At 41.6% G+C, this 19,811-nt stretch overlaps 1 protein-coding gene across 1 annotated transcript; it reads left to right on the top strand.

The window, feature by feature from the left end:
- The first annotated feature begins 2,601 nt into the window (after positions 1-2,601).
- Positions 2,602-6,084, top strand: LOC133912983 (uncharacterized). Its single transcript, XM_062355998.1, has 7 exons — positions 2,602-2,954; positions 3,052-3,128; positions 3,292-3,426; positions 4,541-4,595; positions 4,758-4,845; positions 5,367-5,465; positions 5,588-6,084. The coding sequence occupies exons 1-7, from the start codon at positions 2,710-2,712 to the stop codon at positions 5,714-5,716; spliced, it is 828 nt and encodes a 275-aa protein (XP_062211982.1). The 5' UTR covers positions 2,602-2,709; the 3' UTR covers positions 5,717-6,084.
- The last annotated feature ends 13,727 nt before the right edge of the window (positions 6,085-19,811 follow it).

Genomic DNA, 19,811 nt, shown 5'->3' on the forward strand with positions numbered 1-19,811 from the left:
TAGTTGGACTAAAACAATTGAGACAGATATATAACACATGATAAGCTACAAATATAATTACATGAATAATAGGCAAGCTCGTTACTATTGTGCGGAGAAATCTCACTACCTACAAAAGCTATGTTCGAATCATAGATAAAGTTTAACCAATATTTTAAAACTTCTGTGAGCCATTATTATGCCAATAGAGACGCATGCCCTCATTTTTTCTTCACTGGGAAAGATCAAGGTAGTGATGACTTTTTTACGATGATCAAATAACCTAGGGTAAGTTCATTAAAAGAATATCACATGAAATAATAAAAATATATATAAATGAAGCATTATGAAGAAACTCACTTTTTTACTAAATAACTTAAGGTTGAAAACATTTTTATAAATTAGTATCACTAGTAAAAAACTATTTTTTAAGACATCTAGTGTGTCTTTCCATAGGCGGCTCAAATGACAAACCGCCTAAGCAGCTTTCTGGGTCACCTGTGGAAACAAATTTTCACAGGCAAATGATATGATTAACACAAGCGGTTTCTTATTTGAACTGCTTGTGTAAAAAGTCATTTTCAAAGATGATTACTAACACGAATCGTCTCTAGAAATAGGATGATTACCACAAACGAGCCACATAAAAAGTTGCCTATGTAAAAGGGTATTTTCAAAGGCGGTTCCGCCTCTGGTAATGAGTTGCAAAAATCATAATTTTTTCATACAAAGTCGAATGAGAACAAACTTTATATAAAAATTGTAGCTCTCGACGAGATATACAACTATGTAGTTAAAAACATTTTTATTTGAAGTCATTATCAGATGGTGAAATATCAGCCCTCATATATAGTTTGAGTCATATTCAAATGAGTATGCTCAGAACCTTGAACCTTGAGGAAAAGACTGAGAATCATCATGTGCATGACTCAAAGAGGAAGCACTCTTGAGATAGGTTTTACCCCTTACTAGTAAAGACAGAAGTGAAAATAGCTCCCTTTATAGCATTAGTTTTGATCTTTTTAGAGTTCTCTAACTAAGATCAGACCCAGATGCATGTTTTGTTTTGTCATTATTTGGATATATGATAATAACTTCAAATAAAAAAGTTTTCAACTATAAAGTTGTGGATCTCGTGGAGAGCTACAATTTTTATATAAAGTTTGTCTCCATCCAACTTCGTATAAAAAATTTATGAATTTTTACAACCTATTTACACAAGTGGTTCCTTATATGAACCGGCTCTGGTAATATGGATGGTTTCTAGAGACGGTTCCTTATGTGAGCTGTTTTTGATAATGGGTTAAAAATTTTATAATTTTTAATACTAAGTTGGATGGTGGCAGACTTTATATAAATATTGTAGCTCTCGATGAGATCTATAACTTTATAGTAGAAAACCTTTTCATTTGAAGTTATTTAGATGTTCAAATAATTATTTAAATTTTTAGATAATAGAATAAATCAAAATGATTGCTTATACTATTAGTATCACTAGTACTTCTATAGTGAGATAGTAAGGATGTCTTGCGCGAGCTGAGAGGTCCCAGGTTCGAGTGCCGCAAACCACATGCGTGCGAAAAATTGCATGACTTGTGACTTACAACAGAGCAGGCATGTGGTTCCTCAGGTGCCAAAAATAGCTTTTTATCCAAAAAATATTAATTCTGAAAATTGATTAACACAGACGATCTATTTAAGGAACTGCCTATAAAAATCAAATTACCAGATGCGGTTTGCTTAAGGAACCACATATGGTTTTTTAAGTAAACCACATGTGGTAATAAGTTTCCGCGTGGTGTTAAGTTTTCACAGACGATCTTTTTTATATTTGTGGAAATCGTCTATTTTCATAGGCATTTGACCAAAGATAGGTGGCTAAACGTTTGTGCAAATAAGTTATCACCTGCATCCGAAAATAATTTTTGTAGTAGTGTATATTACATCAGAAGAATATTAGTAAATTTTTTCTAATTTTTTAAATTTATTTGAGGTATTAAAAATTATTAGAAGTTATAAAAATAGACTTCTTTAAAGAATTTTAATTAAATATTGACTTAGGCTTTTTGATCAAACTAATTAAATGGATTTATAATGAGCGCTAGTTTGCTCATAAAAATATTTAGAGTTTTTGGACCACTAGTGTACTTTTTTAAAATCAAAAAATAAATTAGAAAAAAATATACACGTACACATATACGTACACATGTAGAGCATAAGCTAGACAAAGGGATATGCCGCTGGGTGTTTAATGGACGAGAGTAAGATCTCACCTACTAAGCAGGCGAGACATGATTTTTCGTATTTTTTAATCTTCTAACCGGTGAGGTTCATAAGATCTCGCTCTTTTATGCAAGAGTTTGATCTTACGCGATGAACGAACAACGGACGGCAATAGATTATTTTTTTAATTTATTAAAACGGCTGTAATTTTGTAAATATTTTAAAAAATAAAATATATAAATAAAAAATTCCCCGCACTCGACCCACGCACGACGTGGCCCATATGCCGATGGCGAGCCGAGCAGCAAACCGGCGGAGCAGCGGCCCAGAATGAAGCGAGGCCCGTGCAGGCGCTCCTGCAAGCAACCAGCACCTTATCCCCTCGCTATCCCCCCCGCCCTCCTCCTTCCGTGCTCCATTCCGGGCTCGCTCCTCCGCGCTGCGTCCTCCTCAAGCCCTCTCCTCCCACCACTCCGCCGGCGGGAACCACCGCTCGCACGTGACGAAATGGAAGCAGCACCTGCCATCCGCACATCCTCGGCCTCTTCCGTAGCATCGAGACCCAGCCGCCTCCTCGCAGGCCCATCCTCCGGGCACGCCCGGGCGCTCGCGGCACTGCCTCCGCCCCGCGCCGTCGCCTCCTCCCGCGCGCCGCTGGTAGTCTCCAGCCCGCCCCCTACCGCGCCCGCGTACGCCAAGGTCGACCGCTCCGGCCGGTTCTGCAGCCCCCGCGCCGCCCGGGAGCTCGCGCTGTGAGTCCCACGCCCAAGCCCGCTCGTTTCTTTCGTTCCGCGTGCCCTTGGCTTGGGTTCTTTGTCGAGCTGAATCGTTGCCTTTCCCGGGTCTCAGGATGATTTCCTATGCGGCGTGCCTGGAGGGCACCGACGTCGTCCGGCTCTTCGACCGCAGGATCAGCGCGAGGCGAGGTGAGGATTCCTCGGATGTTTCTTATTCGTGCACTGTTTCAAGAATCAGCTTGCGGAATCGTTAGGCTGGATGCTTCGCACCATAATTGCAAATTTGTGGCGTTCTATAGATGTATTTTACTGCTGCTCCTTCTCTCATTTCGTTTTTTCCCCGATTGTTCAGAGCCCGGGTTTGTTTTTGACAAGGCGTGCTTGCTGAGCTACAACCATATGAGCTTCGGCGGGGGACCTCTCGAGGTTGGGACGGAGGAGGAGGCTGAGAAGCTGACCAGTCAGAACGAGAAGGATTCAGCCAACGGTAACTACTATCAGAGTGCAATCTCTGGTTCATTTCAAGATGTTAATGAAGTTCAAGTTGGAACAATAATTTCTTGTTCGTAAATTTGGGACATCTCAGACTTCGAATTTGATCATAATTTTAAGATGGAATAACTATACCCTGGGAGCTCCAAAAGAGCAAAAGTTCAGTTGGTTACCTCAATTCCATCACAGTAAACTTTTACATTACTCGATGCATTGCTAGATAGTCAATGCTGAGGTAGTCACGCTACTCTTTTCAGGTGTTAGGATAGGATATAATGTGTATCTGTTATGCTTTGGACAATTTCCATCATAATCCATCAGTAAATTTAGTTGATTCTTCATTGAACAAATTTTATAATGAGTTTCAGTTGTAACTATTAAGTTTTAAAATTTTCTCTCAGATTGTCATATGCTTATACATATTATTCTGATTTTCTAAAGTAAAGAGAGCAATGGAGCATTATATGTTTGATAAATAGATTAGGGTATGCTGGCCCGTTCCTATGACCATGCAGGTCATGCATATCAAAACTGAAGGGCATGATAGAACAGTTTAAAGTTACTGCTGTGAATTTCCGTCTTTCAAACTAATATAATGTAGTGTTCTGAAAGTGCATGCTGCTCCTAAGAAGGGTTAGTTGATGATTAGGCGCTAGGCTGGAGGGTGGCACCTAGCGCCTATATGCCACCTAGGTAGGCCTGGTGGCCGCCTTTTAGAACAGTAGGATAATAAGTTGGACCTTAAGATCTAAAGGGGGTGTGCATCTGATTTTTTTTTTTTTTGTGACAGTTTGAAGAGTGACATGCCATAGTCCATCACTCTCCAGTTCATCTCAATCTATTCTCAAGCTATGTTTCAATTATACTTTTAATCGACAATAAGCTGAAAATTGTTCACCTTTGTTAACTGCATATTTTTCCATCAGTTCAATGACATTTATACTGCTCAACACCATACACATATCCTGATCATACATATTACGTTGCTCATAGTAACCGTATAGACTTTTCTTCGATTATTCTATTGTGAATGAATTGGGTAATTATAGATTTCTTTGAGTTTGTTATTCTCATGCAAAGATTTTGACATGCTGCTTTCTTGTAATCAGAAGCAGAAGTTCTTTCAGCTCCTCCAAAGCTTGTTTACAACAACTTTGTTCTACGGTATACTTCCCTGCTTGTTCTTTTCTGTTAGGCATATATTGAGTATTGGCACACTGTGTTCTGTGTTCTGATATATCTGATTGTGATATATTTAATGCCTATTTAGTGTTTAGCTCTGTTGCTCTTGTACTTGCCTTTCTGATTAGATGTTTTCTAGTACAGGTTGTCCAGGGAACTTTTAGTGGCTGTTGCTGGTGGATGGGATAAACATGTTGATATCATCAACAAAATAACTCCCCAGACTTGGAAGGTTGGATACATATTCCTAATCTTGTATGTTGATTCATCAAATCCATCCAACATGCATCAAACTGTTCAGATGTTTATCAAGCTTTTCAGATGCTTAGCCACTTGTTCAGTATGATGCGGTGAATTTTGAGTTCTCCCGTAATTTCATTGTGGCATGATCCATGTTATTTTATACTTCTACCTCACCACACTACTTGATTTTCCTGCTAGTTATTTCTGATAGGCACCCAAGGATGAGGAAGTGATTCAATACAGAATCTGAAGAACGAGCACTTCCTTAATCTTTTTTTTTATCTCAGTATTTGTTGCTGCCACCAGAACTCAGATATTTTCTCTGAAATAAATTTTGGAAATATGAAATATAATAGAGGTCTTGTTGAATCCTTGTCCATTCAGTTTATAATCTGCTTAAATTTTACCAAACTAGTATCCAAGTAATGCCTGTTTGTATTTTAGTATTTTACTCACCATTTTGAATTACAGCAAAACCTGCTGCTGATACATTGAAAATTTCATGGTCAGGATGAGCCTGTGGCAAGGATACTTGAGCTCTGCATTCTTCATATTGCTATGGCAGAGATGACATCAAAAGGAACACCTCACAAAGTTGTCATTAATGAGGTTCTTATTTTCTTCCCATCTACTTTTTGCATATTTCAAATTTACGCATGTATCAGTTGCATGGAAACAATGGAATGGATTACTACTAGAATGAATGGCTCTTGATGCTCCTTCTCTTTCAGGCAGTAGATCTGGCGAAGAGATTTTGCGACGGCGGTGCTCCTCGGGTAATCAATGGATGCCTTCGAACATTTGTAAAGGATCACTTCGACATTACAGGCACCAGTCAGGCAGCTGAGACAAAAGCGTGAAGTTTTTTGCATATACCATGTATCGTACATCAGAAAGGTGGCTGAAGTAACATAAGTATGGAGGAAAACCTTGCTCTCTTCAGACAAAACTCCTTCATCGAAGATTGGATGTTTAACCTGAGAGGAGGCAAACGGGGGGAGGGGGGGGGGGGGGGAGGGGGGCACGTCGAGAGCCAGTAAAAGCTTCAGTCTGCGATTGGGTGAAACATACTGAGCTTTAAGCTAATGATGTAGATTCAGCTGAAGCTACTGAAAGGTTACAGCTTCTGACAGCTTTTAGTCCTGCTGATCATTGTGATCCACCGGATAACACATTATGTACAAACCTGAATTACCTGATGTGAATGTAAGTTATGGTTCCAGATGCTCATGCTTGCGCATATCTCAGTCTCCGCTATTGGAGGATTCTGATGTGGCATGGTGTGCGGATACTTCTTTTTTGCAAATGGGGGGATTTATATTAAACTGGGAGCACAGTACATCCTCAAGTTACAACCAAGTCCCTAACCGGATATCGGCGGTGACATCATCAAAATCGGTCGAGGAAAACAGATCGATCGTCGTCGAAACAAGATCTGACAACCTAAAAGCAAATCGGACTTAATACCCGAGCAACTCCTGACAACCCTGAAGACGGAACAAACATCAAGCATCAAGGGGATCAGAAGCATCCCCCCAAATGCAGGCACCCTACCTACAAATCCAACACAATTGTTGCTGGTGAACTCATGTAGGCCGAAGACAACACCGGAGAGAAACATGACATAGGCACGGTGCAGATCCAAATGTTGCTGCACTTTCCTCACCGCCAAGTCCCAAACCCGAAGCTCCTCAAACAAACTACTGCAAACCGGCAACATAGCGAGATCCGCAGCAGGTCAGCCGGCTAGAAACAACCCACCGACGCGTAGCACCAACCGCAAAACACCGGTGATCTGGTAGACCATACCCAAACACTGACACATACCTAACACGTACACATACGTGGCCAGCGAGCTGCTTGACATACCTTGGAGACATAGACGACGACGACGAGCACCCCAAGGCAGAAAGCGGTTGCCACGACCGCGTCCACCGGGTGCATCGTGCGTCTTCCGTCGCCTCCGTGCTCAAAGCAAAGTGGACCTCGTGTGGGCTTGGCCGCACGACTTCGGCCCATACACCCTCCATTGGTTGACCCGGTCGCATAAGCACCCAGAGCTCAAGAACAGGATGACGCCGGCTAGGGCGAGAAGGAGCGGTCCACGACCGACAGTTCCGGTGTCTCTATGGGGGATCCAAGTCGGCGCCGGAGAAGAACAATTTGCCCCTACGAAAGCAGCGGGGAAGATCGATGAATCGAGCGAGGAGAACTTTAAACTAGACCTAAAGGAACCTAGATCTACATAATTGCTATACGAGAAACAGGTCCCTCACCCTGCACGACGCCGACAGCGAGCCGAAGACGGAGGGGAGGGACCAGATCCGGCCACTAATGCATTTGGTGTACGTATACTTGCATGAGTGTTGTGTTACGGCAGGCAAAAATCGAAAAAATAGACAATATATGCTACAGTATTTACCAAAATAGATAACATATCGACATATTTACAAATCTACTACTAGTATTTGGCACCTCAAACACAGAAAAATCGATTCTGGTACCTGAGGCACCGAGAAATGATGGGCTTAGAGGTGTCGAAGCACCATATTCGGCACCTCAGGTGTCAAAAACACCATGTATCTGGCATCTGAGGTGCCGAATACAGTGAATGGTGTTGTATTCGGCCGGGCATGGTGCTCTCGTCCCTTCACGTTGCATCGTGTCGCTTTCGCTTTTGTCGCTTGGGCCCGGTCACTTTCACTTTTGTTGATTTTGTCACGCCACACGCTATTATCCCTGCAGTAATTACTTAGCCCCTGCACTGGCGTGTTTTTCTATAAGATGAGAGCAAACTGGTAAGGAGACGCAACGTGAGGAGAGAGGAGACGAGCAACGCGAGCAAAGGAGGAGAGGAGAAGCAGCAACGTGAGGTGAGGAGTAGCAGTAGTGCGAGGAGAAGAGAATTAACCCGAGGCGAGGAGGACCAGCAGCGCGAGTTACAATAAGTACTTAAATTATGTATTTAATTAATACTTGCAGTAATAATAGTAATTAGAGTACGTAGATTTTTTAATCCATTCAATTACATTTGTTTAATTATTTGCTTAGTTTGATTATATACATTTGATTATTTTATTAGTCATAAAATAGTAATTAGCATGAATTTATATAATAGTAATTAGCGTGAATTTGTATAATAGCAATTATTTGCTTAGTCAGAGTAAGTATATTTCATAATAGTAATTAGCATTAATCTGATTAGTCAGTGTAATTAGATTATTTAATTAGTTTAATAACATGATGGCCTAGTGGTGGCGTATGGTGATGGCCTGGTGCATGAATGCTCTCTATAGGTGTAAGTAGGATGTTGATGCAATGAGAGAAAAACAAAGGAAAAAGAAACAAAAAGGAAAAAAATAAATTTAAGAAAAATTAAAAAAGGGGTTGGGTAAGATTTGATTAAAATCACAATACACTGAAAAATTATCAAATTGAATTTTTTAAATAATAGTGGTGTGTGCCTGCTTAATTAGTATTTTAATTCAATCCATTAAATAGTGATGTGCACCGAACAGCTACATGACCACAGAGGTGGTCAGGGATGAGATGTGATGAGAATGACGGATGGATAGTGGTGTAAACCTATTTAAGTAATATTTTAATTTAATATTAATTATTTCATTTGAATTGAATATTGATTATTTAATTAGCATTATTAATTATGTAAATATTTAGCATTGTTAAGTATTGTACTATTTAATTTGCATTTTTAATTTATTTATTATTTATCGAGGGGCGTTATTAGTTGTGTATCATATATACATCTAAGTAGTTATTTTATTACATATATATTTGTTTAGGAAATACGGTATGACTTTCTATATTTATTTTGGAGAACGTTCCGCAGTTTACATGGGAGACTTATAGCATTTTAGAACTACTGGCACATAGAGAGTTCGATTGAGGTACCTAATGACCTAGATGGTCTGAAATCACATGTTATGAGTCTTTTGCGTGTGAACCAACAATCTCATACTGTTGTCCTGGAGGATGTGTGGTAATGGCTTGTTCCAAACAGCTCAGTCATTATCCATACGTTGTTCAAGATGAGAAGGAACAACGTATGAGCTTTGTACTCACGCAAGACATTAGAGGAAAATTTTGATATGAGGTGTACATAAACATAGTGTCACGATTGGTGCAAGATGATATAGTGACTACCATGGAAGGATCAGGCCAACAAGTGATGCATGGAGAGGATGAAGGCCATGTCGGGGAGGGCAACTCCGGTAGAGAGGGAGGTAGAGTGAACCCTTCTAAGGTAGATGCAAGATGTATAGATGATGAAGTTGGTGGTAGTGGGGATGAAGAAGTTGCTGACAACGATGATACGATGCCAAGTACTTTTGTGGTGCTGGGCTGCTGGATTATGCCGTCGTTAAGTATAACACCTTATCTAACTGGGGATACCAGAATAGCGACATCCAGGTCGGACAATAGTTTTGTAACAGGGGGAGGTCATCCACTTTATTAGCAACTATACTGTAATGACAAGAAGGGACCACAAGTGCGTCCGGTCTAACCCGACGGAGTATTAGGTTAGGTGTATCAAGCACCCAAATTGTCTTTATTTCGTACAAGCACATAAGCTAAAATATGAGAACTATTTTATGATCAGTAGACACACCTCATATACATGCAGCGAAGAGGCTCTTAGGAATGTGAGTCACACCGTTGATGCGAGGTTCATAGCCTAACTCCTCATCACCCTTGTTGGCACAGACATTTGTTTGTCGCCAAAATTCATTATGGAGGAGGTGCAGACTAAGACGTGTATGCTGATCAATTATCACACCGCATGGTAAGCGAAGCAGAAGGCGCTGAAGATGCTGTTTGGAAGCTTTGAGGAATCTTAAAACTATACTCTAAAGCTACTGGCAGAAGATTTTCATGACGGAACCAGTGACTCAGTGGACCATGGCGGATGAGCCAATCAAGCTAGATGATGGGCCATACAGCACCACTGACCGATACCTCATTAGGTTATTCTGATCCTTTAGACAATGCATTGAAGCTTCTAGACATTACAGGCCAGTTGTATGCGTGGATGCCACATTTCTGAGCGGCAAGTACCATGGTACCCTTATGATAGCGATAGCGGCGAATACAAATAATCAGATCATTCCTCTCGCCTTTGTAATGGTTGAGAGTGAGAACAATGATAGCTGGTTGTGGTTCCTTACTTTGGTAAGGACACATTTCATGGTCAACAGGGAATGAGTTTACATCATCTTAGACTGTAATAAGGGTCTTTTGCATGCGTTAGACGTGCTGCATGATAGCACAAACTATTCCATTGCATGGCCTGATGTGGAGAGAAGATGGTGCATGAGACAATTGGGAGCGAACATGCGTTGGATGTGTTGCATGATAGCACAAACTACTCCATTGCATGGCCTGATGTGGAGAGAAAATGATGCATACGATACTTGAGAGCGAACCTATATACAAGGTACCACAACAAGTCTCTTGTAAAGAGATTTAAAAGGTTGTGTCTGCATAACCAGTATACGAAGTTTAACGAGATATGGAGAGAGTTAAATGAGATGACTCGCAAGATGATGGCAGATCAACAAGCACAAGAGGACCATCTGCAAACGCAAATGGTTGGGGGACAAATTATCGTTAGTCATTCACGTGCCACGTTTAGCCAGTGGATAACGGGAAAGCCGATGGAGCGTTGGGCCCTAATCTATGATACTCACGGTGCCAAGTTATCACATAGAATTTAAATAATCATATTGCACCCTTTCTTATGCAAATAGACATTCTAAAATTATTGCATCCCATGTTAGGTACATCATCATGATAACAAACATAGTGGAGACGTTCAACAATGTCCTAAAGAGAGTATGGGGTCTTCCATTGTGTGCCATCATTGAGCTCATGGTGGACTACTTTTGAGACTGTGGTAATGCTGCTATGAATTACAGCACACGGTTCACACCTAAGAAGGATGAAATCATATCAGAAGGAGGAACAAGACACATTTCATCGGATGAGGATCTACGACCTAGTCAACAACAAATTCGAGGCCATGTGCCACCGTAGGTATGCTTCAGGATATAGCGTAGGAGACACTATGCAGCAATGTCAACATGGGTCTCACGAGGTGAAGTACATATGCAATAAGCCAAAACTGCACAACATCTCGTGCTCGCATATCTTAGCCACTTGTAGGGACGTGAGCAGTAATAACATATCACAGTACGTAGCACCATGCTTCACGATCGATGTACTAAGGAGCACATGACTTTCAAAGATGTAGTCCTTCAACATCGAAAGCAGCTACAAAGCAATCAAGGGGCCTAAGTGGGTACCTTATCCCTGAGAACGACGTACGGATCCTGAAAGGCCTAGAGCACGAGGTTGTAAGGTGACATGGATGAAGCAGATACTATTCATAGCCTACGCAAGTGCAAACTTTGCAAGTAACCTGACCATGACAGGAGGACATGCTCGACCTGGCAGTAAACTATCAGGCCACTATCAAACTTTAGTGTATTAGAGTTGTTGCATTTTAATTTGTTGTTTGAAGTTATTCGCAGTCATGATTTGTATTCTAAATTATTCACATATTAGTTGTACTACTTATATTGTAAAATATCATATGGCACTGGCATCACATACGATGTTTTTTTATTGAACCATGAAGCTTGTTATTCACTTATTGATTGAACCATAAAGCTTGTAATATATTCTAATTTGTTATTCACATACTTATTAAAGCATCAAGCTTGTAATATATTTTAATTTGTTATTCACCTACTTATTGTACCATGTAGCTTCAAATCATTATCATGGCTCATTGTGGTCTTCCCGAGCTTCTTCAGCAGCGGTACGACGAGAACCATGATGATTTTTACAGGGCAGCATGTACCACAATTATATGTGTTTTTTAATTTCCATAATAATTTACTACTAACTTAGTACATATATTGGATACCTTTTGTAGTTGCTTCCACTACGAGCCCGATGTGTCCACACGATTAAAGAGTTAGATTCTCGATTCCACGAGCCACTTTATGGGGGAACCGCTCAAATAATATTCTAGCTAATCACTAAATCGATCAGCTACATAATCATGACTTCAACGATTAACCAGAATACCATCCTGATAGTCTCAACACGTATTTTGTGCCCAAGATCAGAACACATGCTTTTCCAACATAAGCAATCACAATCAAGCTTAACAAAGAGTGAGTAATTAAATTATATTACAAGTTCTTAAGCATTTACAAGTTTAACAATTTACAATAAAAGAAATATAAGAGGATACTAAAACTGATCAACTCCTAGCCAACAGGAAAAACTATGCAGCGAAAACAAAAGCTAAAGACAACAAAAGATGGTTGAAACCATATGTCCTTAGGCTTCACCCCAAAAGCGCGACCTCCGAGTAGTTACCTACTCATTCCCGCCGCTAGCATCTGCGGGCGTGAATTAGACAAACACCACCTCTGTCTCACCTGCAAAATCTGTAGAGCAGCTGAGTACGAAGATACTTGCAAGACAGAATCCATATAAGGTACATATAAATAACCCGACTTCAAGGATTATGCATTGGGCCTAGCAAGGAATAAGGCCACAAGGCTAATTAAAATATATGCTCCCGCAACATAGACACATATGTGTGAACATCTAAACATAACCAACATACTCTCCAAACCTGTAACTACCAACCTGCATATAAATGTAAATGGACCCATAGTAATACATCAATAGCTAGCCATCAACATTACCCAACATACCATCCATACCAACATCCCACATTCGTAACTCTATGACCGATGCAAATAGACAAAAGCATGCTCATGACTGAGATCGTGGTAATTCAAATTATTTTTACACTCTGCAGAGGGTACTCCTATATCTACACAACTTCAGGACCATATGACTCACCTGTCCACACAGGCCCATGCGAGAGGGTACTAGTGTCAACCTTTCCCAATAAGCCACAACCATTTGATCATGCATCGATAGGTGCGGGGGTCATCCAGAACTACTCCCGGAGCAAACTGGATACCCTACAAGCCCGTTCGCTCACATCATCGACTTGCATGCCAAAAGGCCACAGCTACAAAGGTTTTCGGCTTATCATTCCCATATGCGATATGTAATAAGTATGGAAAGTGCTAAAGCCCACTGCACTGATGGACGGTGCTTAATCGATGCAAAGCAGTCTATGGTGCCTGGGCTCCTCTCCCGAACTACCCTAAGAAACTTCTTCGGGACAGAAGACACCCCTAATACCGCCCATATCTCGTCTCATCCTTACATCTCATCCAACCATCGACATTGTAATCAATATTCATGAATAATAAGTAAACCCGAAGCTCGCGAACAATGGTTACACTATCGCTCGACTTCTACCGATAACCTATGCATTGCTAAGCATTTCGAATAACTTTCACGTTAGACATCAACAATGTTATCAATTCTACAAGGATATGGATCATCAAATAACCAAGGTACGACAATGCATCACATATGTTCTACCTATATAAGCCCGACATCGACTCATTGAACTTGCAAACTTACATAAAGCATACTTTATCAATTTTAGACTCCACAATTCAAATCAAATGATGCAATATGCTTATATGCTTGCCTTGCTGCTCTAGGGTTTGCCTGATACTTTTCACACAACACTCGCAAAACTCTGGAAGGTTGGCATCACATTCACTCGCTTGGATCGGTGGAGCAACACCCTCTAAATGAATCAAAATGAATGCATAAACAAATGAATGACGAAAAAACACGCAAATGATGCATGCTCGAAGTATAATATAGCGTCGAGCTTCAAAAACACTTGCAAAAGACCGCTAAATGATTCGAGTTTTGAAGTTTGAAACCTCGGACACGGTAACCTAAGTATATCTAGCTTTAACAGGCTGGCGGTTAGACCGACGTAGATGTGGCAGTCTTACTGGCGGCCGGCAAAAAGTTTTGGCCTCTGACGATCTAACCGTAGGCATGGTGGCGGTCAGACTGCCCACCAACAGTCAGACCGGCACTAGTGGCGGTTAGACTCCTGAATAAGTTTTCAACTCGGATTCTCTGGTCCCAACAGGCGGTCAGACCGGCCCTAGTGGCGGTTAGACCTCCAGATCTTATCGATAGCACCTTTATGGGGTCGTTGGCAAGAATTCCGACAAGATCTTCAACAACGAATGGTACTAAAATGCTCTGTGGGACTAGTGGAATGTTTCTAAAGTGATTTGGACATCATTCACCAAGCTAAACTCAAAACACCCAATGGATTGGATCCAGACTAGGTTGAACTTAGGCCTAAACGACACGAGGGTCGAATCGAGCTCAGAAACAATAGGAAAACGGTAGGGGATAGCTCACCTCAGCTTATAGAAGCTTTCTATTGGATTAGAATGCTTCGGGGAGGCTCCAATTCACGGATCGGCTCTCTTTCTCTCTCTAGGGTTGGGTGGAGAGATGGAGAGTGAGAGAAAAGTGAGAGGGAGAGAGCAAAAGATAGTGATCGATCCACTTAACCTGAGCCTCTGTGTGCTGGTGGTCAGACCGCGAGCTCGAGCAATCAGATCGCGGAAAATGAACATGGCAGCGCACCTGGCGGTTTGACCGCGAGTGACACCGGTCAGACCGCGAGGGGGTTCTTTTGCTGAAATTTTTCTAAGTCTTCCCTCATCATCTTACTTCTATTCTGTTATTTCTCTGAGGTATGTTGAGATTTTCCTAAGTTCTCTAAACCATCTCTAAGGTGTTTGTGACATATTTAACTGGTTTTTGATAGACAAACATGTGCAAGCACATGCGATGATGATTATACATGTCTAATTACATTATTAGCATTTTGGGATGTGATACACTTGCACGGGCAGGACTACTACCTTTCGCTCTCATAATGGCCGAAGCTCCCATGGCGGGCAGTGGTAGGACACCTCTCCCATTAATTGAGGAGCCACTGCTCACAGGTCTCATCGACTGGTGGCATCCTGAGACACACACATTCCACTTTCCTTTTGGCGAGATGGTCATCACATTAAAGGACATGGTCATGCTAATCGGGGTGCCAATCAGGGTGCCTCTTAGTAGTTTTGCGACCAGCTAAGGAGCAGTGGAAGTGTTACATTGAGGGTAGGTAATTATTTGTTATGTAATGCACTTCAAATAGTGTAATGCTATCAAGCTTCATTAACCCTCTGCATCTTGTAGGTTTGGTGTGCAATATGACAAGAAGGATGTTGGCTTCTCCATATTTTCAATTCATGGGCAGCCATAGTTCATTACATACCCACCGGATGCAGATGAGGCTACAATTATAAAGCACTCTGAGGTGTACTTGGACATCTTGTTGGGAGGTATCATGTTCTGGAACACGGCAGACGATTAAGTTGTCCCTCATATTGCATGGTTAGCGAGTCAGCTCTCATCACATCCTTATGAATTGACATCTTACAGTTAGAGATCTGCTATGCTGGTTGCTATCTATAGAGGATTATGTGATGAAACCCAGTAATCAAAGAAGAATGGATCTATTACAAGCTGTCTACACCTATTACAGCTATAGAGTTGGGAGTACCTCCCGACTTGTCGGCCTTAGGTGCTCAAGAGCTATTATCCAGTCCCCATCTTTGATGGTACTGTAGATGGTATGAGACCTACAATAGAGTATCGGTGGATGCATGCTAGACTGAGATGGAGTCAGCAGCAAGACCATGGTAGCTACTCCCGGATGATCAGTGATCTGGACATCCTCAGTGCTGATCTCATGGAGTGGGATCCATGGCGTATGCCAAGAGTGACCGAAATTGCAACTGGAGGGCTCACTGCATCATATTATTGGTGCGACATAGACTTATGGATGACCAAATACTTCTTGTTGTATATGAACAACGTGGAAGTATATTGTCCTGAGTGTGTACAGAGGCAGTTCGAGTACTGACAGGTGGTGCCAGTACCTCCCCTATGAGACGTCGGTCGGGCGTACGAGTAAGTGTGTTATTGTAGGTAGTAGTAGTACCTTAGGTGATCCATGTTAATAAATTATAACTGTTTATGTCACGTACAGGAGGAGCACACAGGGGGAGGCATGCGGGACTGGGCATCCGTGAATGCTGAGCACGTACAGAGGTGGATGGAGTTAGCCACAGCGGATGTCGCCATTCCTGCTGAACAATACGGCGATGCTACGTACTGGGAGTATATTTCGTGGTACCATCTGTGCACTCGTGCCACCTTACTCAACGGACCTGTAGAGCCGGCCCCTAGACCCTTCTCCAAGGATCGTGCCCGCCTTCTTCATATTGTAGTAAGTGATGCGGTACTTATAACAATTTTTATTGGTTAAACTTCTGTATTACTAACACGACCATCATCTTATACAGACCGAAGAGGCGTACGCGATGCATACGCATGAGGAGCAAATTTGTGGGGAAACAAGCGGGTCATTAACGTGAAGGGATCAGAACCCTCTCTAGGACTACATACGGATGAGAGGGTCCCGCTTCCTGTCTGCTATACATGGTCTAGGTGGTTGTGTCCCACGTTGGAGGAGGTATGACCTACCTACCATGGACCTATCACGTGCCTCCCACAGCAGGTGCTCGTCCAGTGCTCGGGATAAACCCATTTGGGCACAGTCACGAGAGTCACCTTCAGCTTTGGAACATTATGTGTCACGTTTCTCTGTTGAGGACGAGGAGTGCACGCAGGCTCCTGCACCCGAGCAGTGTACACTAGGTACACAGGCCCCACGGTAGACACTACATCCTCAAACTACGCTGACACCTCCGCTTGCAGCATTGACTCATCACGAGGATGTTGTTGACTGCATGCAGTAGATGCCTAACTAGAGCTTCACGCATGATTTTGACTGGACTACTGCAATGCAAGCCGCAAGCTTCACCGACCTCCTCAGCGCACAGTACCTCCTATATCTCGAGGCACGTGAGGGTTCATAGTGGTACCAGCAGGGCGAGCCTTTGGCACACTGGACTTCATCGGAGCACGTTCAAAGGATGTCCACACCGCCGCATGAGTATCCTTCTTCTTGGTACATGCAGGGCAGAGTCAGCGGGGCAGGATACAGGTTTGATGGGGGTCCCATAGGGCACGACAATGATGATGACGAGTAAGAGAACACTTGGTAGGGCCCAGCACAGGCTGCTGGGATGAGGGCCACAACCACCAGACAAGTACACTCTTAGGGATTTCGTGTGGCGTCATCGTCGTTGAGTTGATAGTACAGTTGTTCGGTGCACTTGTACTTGTTAACACATATATTATTGACTTTATTATCAAATTCATTCCTATTATGTATTATTCATTATATTGTTAATTTAATTATTATTAATTTATGTAATATTTTTCAAAAAATTCTGGCACATAACTTATTTGTTAGTTATTTATTAAGCTTTGTTACATATTAATTAAGATATTCAATACTTATTTAATGTTTCTTAAATAATCAAAGATTAGTGCTTTGATACAGAGGCATAACGTTTCAGTGAAGGATCAATAAATCTATGGCGGAATCTTCAAGTATAGGCTTTCTACGGACACCTACAATAATCCATATAGCACTTAATACCTCATTGCAGGTTGTGCGTAAAGGAAAGGATGATCCCTTCAAGGAGATCAATCTAATCCAAGCCATGGCCAAATTGCATGTAAGATCCTTCTGTTCCACGTTAACCAATCCGCTCCATCATGTAACCACTAAGGACTTTAGGGCCCTCTTGCACGAGTAGCATCAAACGTATCTCAGGGTGTACGAAGTAGCCAACCATCCTTCTGTTCTAGGTTTCTCTAGGAGACAAAGAACGATAGTGATATTGCCCGACCAATATGCATCCCATATTCACGTTCGTAATTTTCTATGTGGTCACCCTACTTATATTTTTTCCATTGATTCGAATACTCTTCTTTTACTTTAGGCGTTCCTGGAAGATGCACATTTGATCAATAAAGACATCAAAAACTTCTTGAAGATGTATATGCTCTTTGGTGGGGGTGTCATGCCAGGTTCGGGGTAGAAGATGACGACGGTCCACAAACCTAAGGGGTACAACGGCACCCTCTACTACTCATCCAGAAAATGATGAGAACGATGAGGATGATGATTTCATACCCCCAATGCCTCGGTGTTCCAGCAGCAATACATGAGAAGGTTCAAGGAACACTGCAAGAGGACGTTCACGCACCACATCGAGATGGCGTACAACCGACAAGGAAATAAGACATGCTACTACCATGATAGCTCAAGATGATGACGACGGTGACAATTTCATGCCACAATGACCTCTCCTTCCGAGACATCCATCTCCAAAGGACATTGATGACCTTAGAAATGATGGTGTATTTGCTGGTACTCATCCTTACAATTTCTTATTACCATCTCAGATACGATAACCATCTTACCCATATAGCATTGACTGGCATAGCTGGCATTTTTCTGCTAATTTGCGTCGCCACTTTCCTCTACCATCTTGAGATGATCTAGATATTCAACGTATATGCACTATGAACTATGCAAATGCTAGACAAGACTATTTATTTTGTTTACCTTTCAATTTCATTAGTTCAGTTCGATGGGTATATATTTAGTGTTTTATATTAACATGCTATGTTATGAATTATTTGCGAACTTTATGTCTAATCAATGTGATGTTAACATACTATCCAAACATAATTCTTTCCAACATATGAAAATCATTACTTATAAAGCTAATTAAGTATCATTTCACCGGACTAGCTCACGTACTCACGAATGCACTTTAGTGCATGCAGATGATTAATCCATCTCCACCATAATATCACTTTAGGTCAATTATCAAACAATAGGGACTCATCACCTCATCACACTGTAACATTGATTCATGCACATATTTTTCACTAACTCTGCAATTACACCCGTTAATGAGTTTACCAGAGTATCTGATGCCCTTTATCAATATAAGGCACTGCAATATTGACTCATGCACAAATTTTTCCCTGCCACAACACCTCTGTCCTGACTCAGGATTTAGACACACCAATGCTTATGCTAATGTCCTCTTACGACTAATGTTGTAGCACGAACACCTTATTGACTGGCATAGATTGAGGTTGTATCACCAGCACCTTGGCGACTAACATTAATTGCAGCTCTAACATCAACCATATGATTGTATGAACCGTTCAACACACAAATATTGCTTGCTTTAGGACGAATGCTTAAAGCAGGCTTTGACTTTGGATTAAGATTGAAGGGATAGATGTTACTTCACCACTCAAAATCAACAGTTTTCACAGGGAATGCTTTCATAGGATTATATGCCTCCATATAGAGGCAACAATAACTTATTGCTGAACTTTTCTATAATAAAATGATCACATCAAGCAACAACTTTCATAGGGAATTTCTGCCAAGCATCAATGTCACAACTTTTTCAGCTTTCACAGGGAATCATATGCTCTAGTCCCCAGCCAAACCCATGCACGCAATCCATAAATAACCCCCCCCCATCCATGGATATACCATTCATTCCTCAGCTCTCTTAACTGCAATATCTTCCTCAGCTCCACCAAGCTCATCCAAGAAATATTGTGGGTTTTTAATCCTCTAGGGGTCAAACTGTTGATGTACTTCTGTGGCAACCCTTTTAGGTTTCATGAGTCCTATCATATATCCTACACCTATGGCCTACGCTTCTTCATATGTGCCAACTACCAGTACGACAAGTCTCGATATAAACTATACAAGTATCTACCGGTGTAACAATATATATAACTCATATGGCACTTTTCGTATGATTTCATGCACTGTCTTCCCTCTTGTTTCACTTGTCTAGTCTGCTCTACCTATCTGTGACTACATGGAATAACTGGACATGGAGAAAAATGAGCATAAAAAATGATGGGTTGACATGAGCATACGGTGGAGGAGGGAAACGTACGAACGCTGGGAGTATGAGCAACAACAGGAGGAACTAT

Source organism: Phragmites australis, chromosome 3, assembly GCF_958298935.1.
Source record: "Phragmites australis chromosome 3, lpPhrAust1.1, whole genome shotgun sequence".
Classification (NCBI taxonomy): domain Eukaryota; kingdom Viridiplantae; phylum Streptophyta; class Magnoliopsida; order Poales; family Poaceae; genus Phragmites; species Phragmites australis.

Coding starts and splice junctions, on each gene's coding strand:
- LOC133912983 (XM_062355998.1), top strand. CDS start 2,710: ATGGAAGCAGCACCTGCCATCCGCACATCCTCGGCCTCTTCCGTAGCA. Junction 3,129..3,291: donor CAGGATCAGCGCGAGGCGAG/GTGAGGATTCCT, acceptor CCGATTGTTCAG/AGCCCGGGTTTGTTTTTGAC. Junction 4,846..5,366: donor TAACTCCCCAGACTTGGAAG/GTTGGATACATA, acceptor TTTCATGGTCAG/GATGAGCCTGTGGCAAGGAT.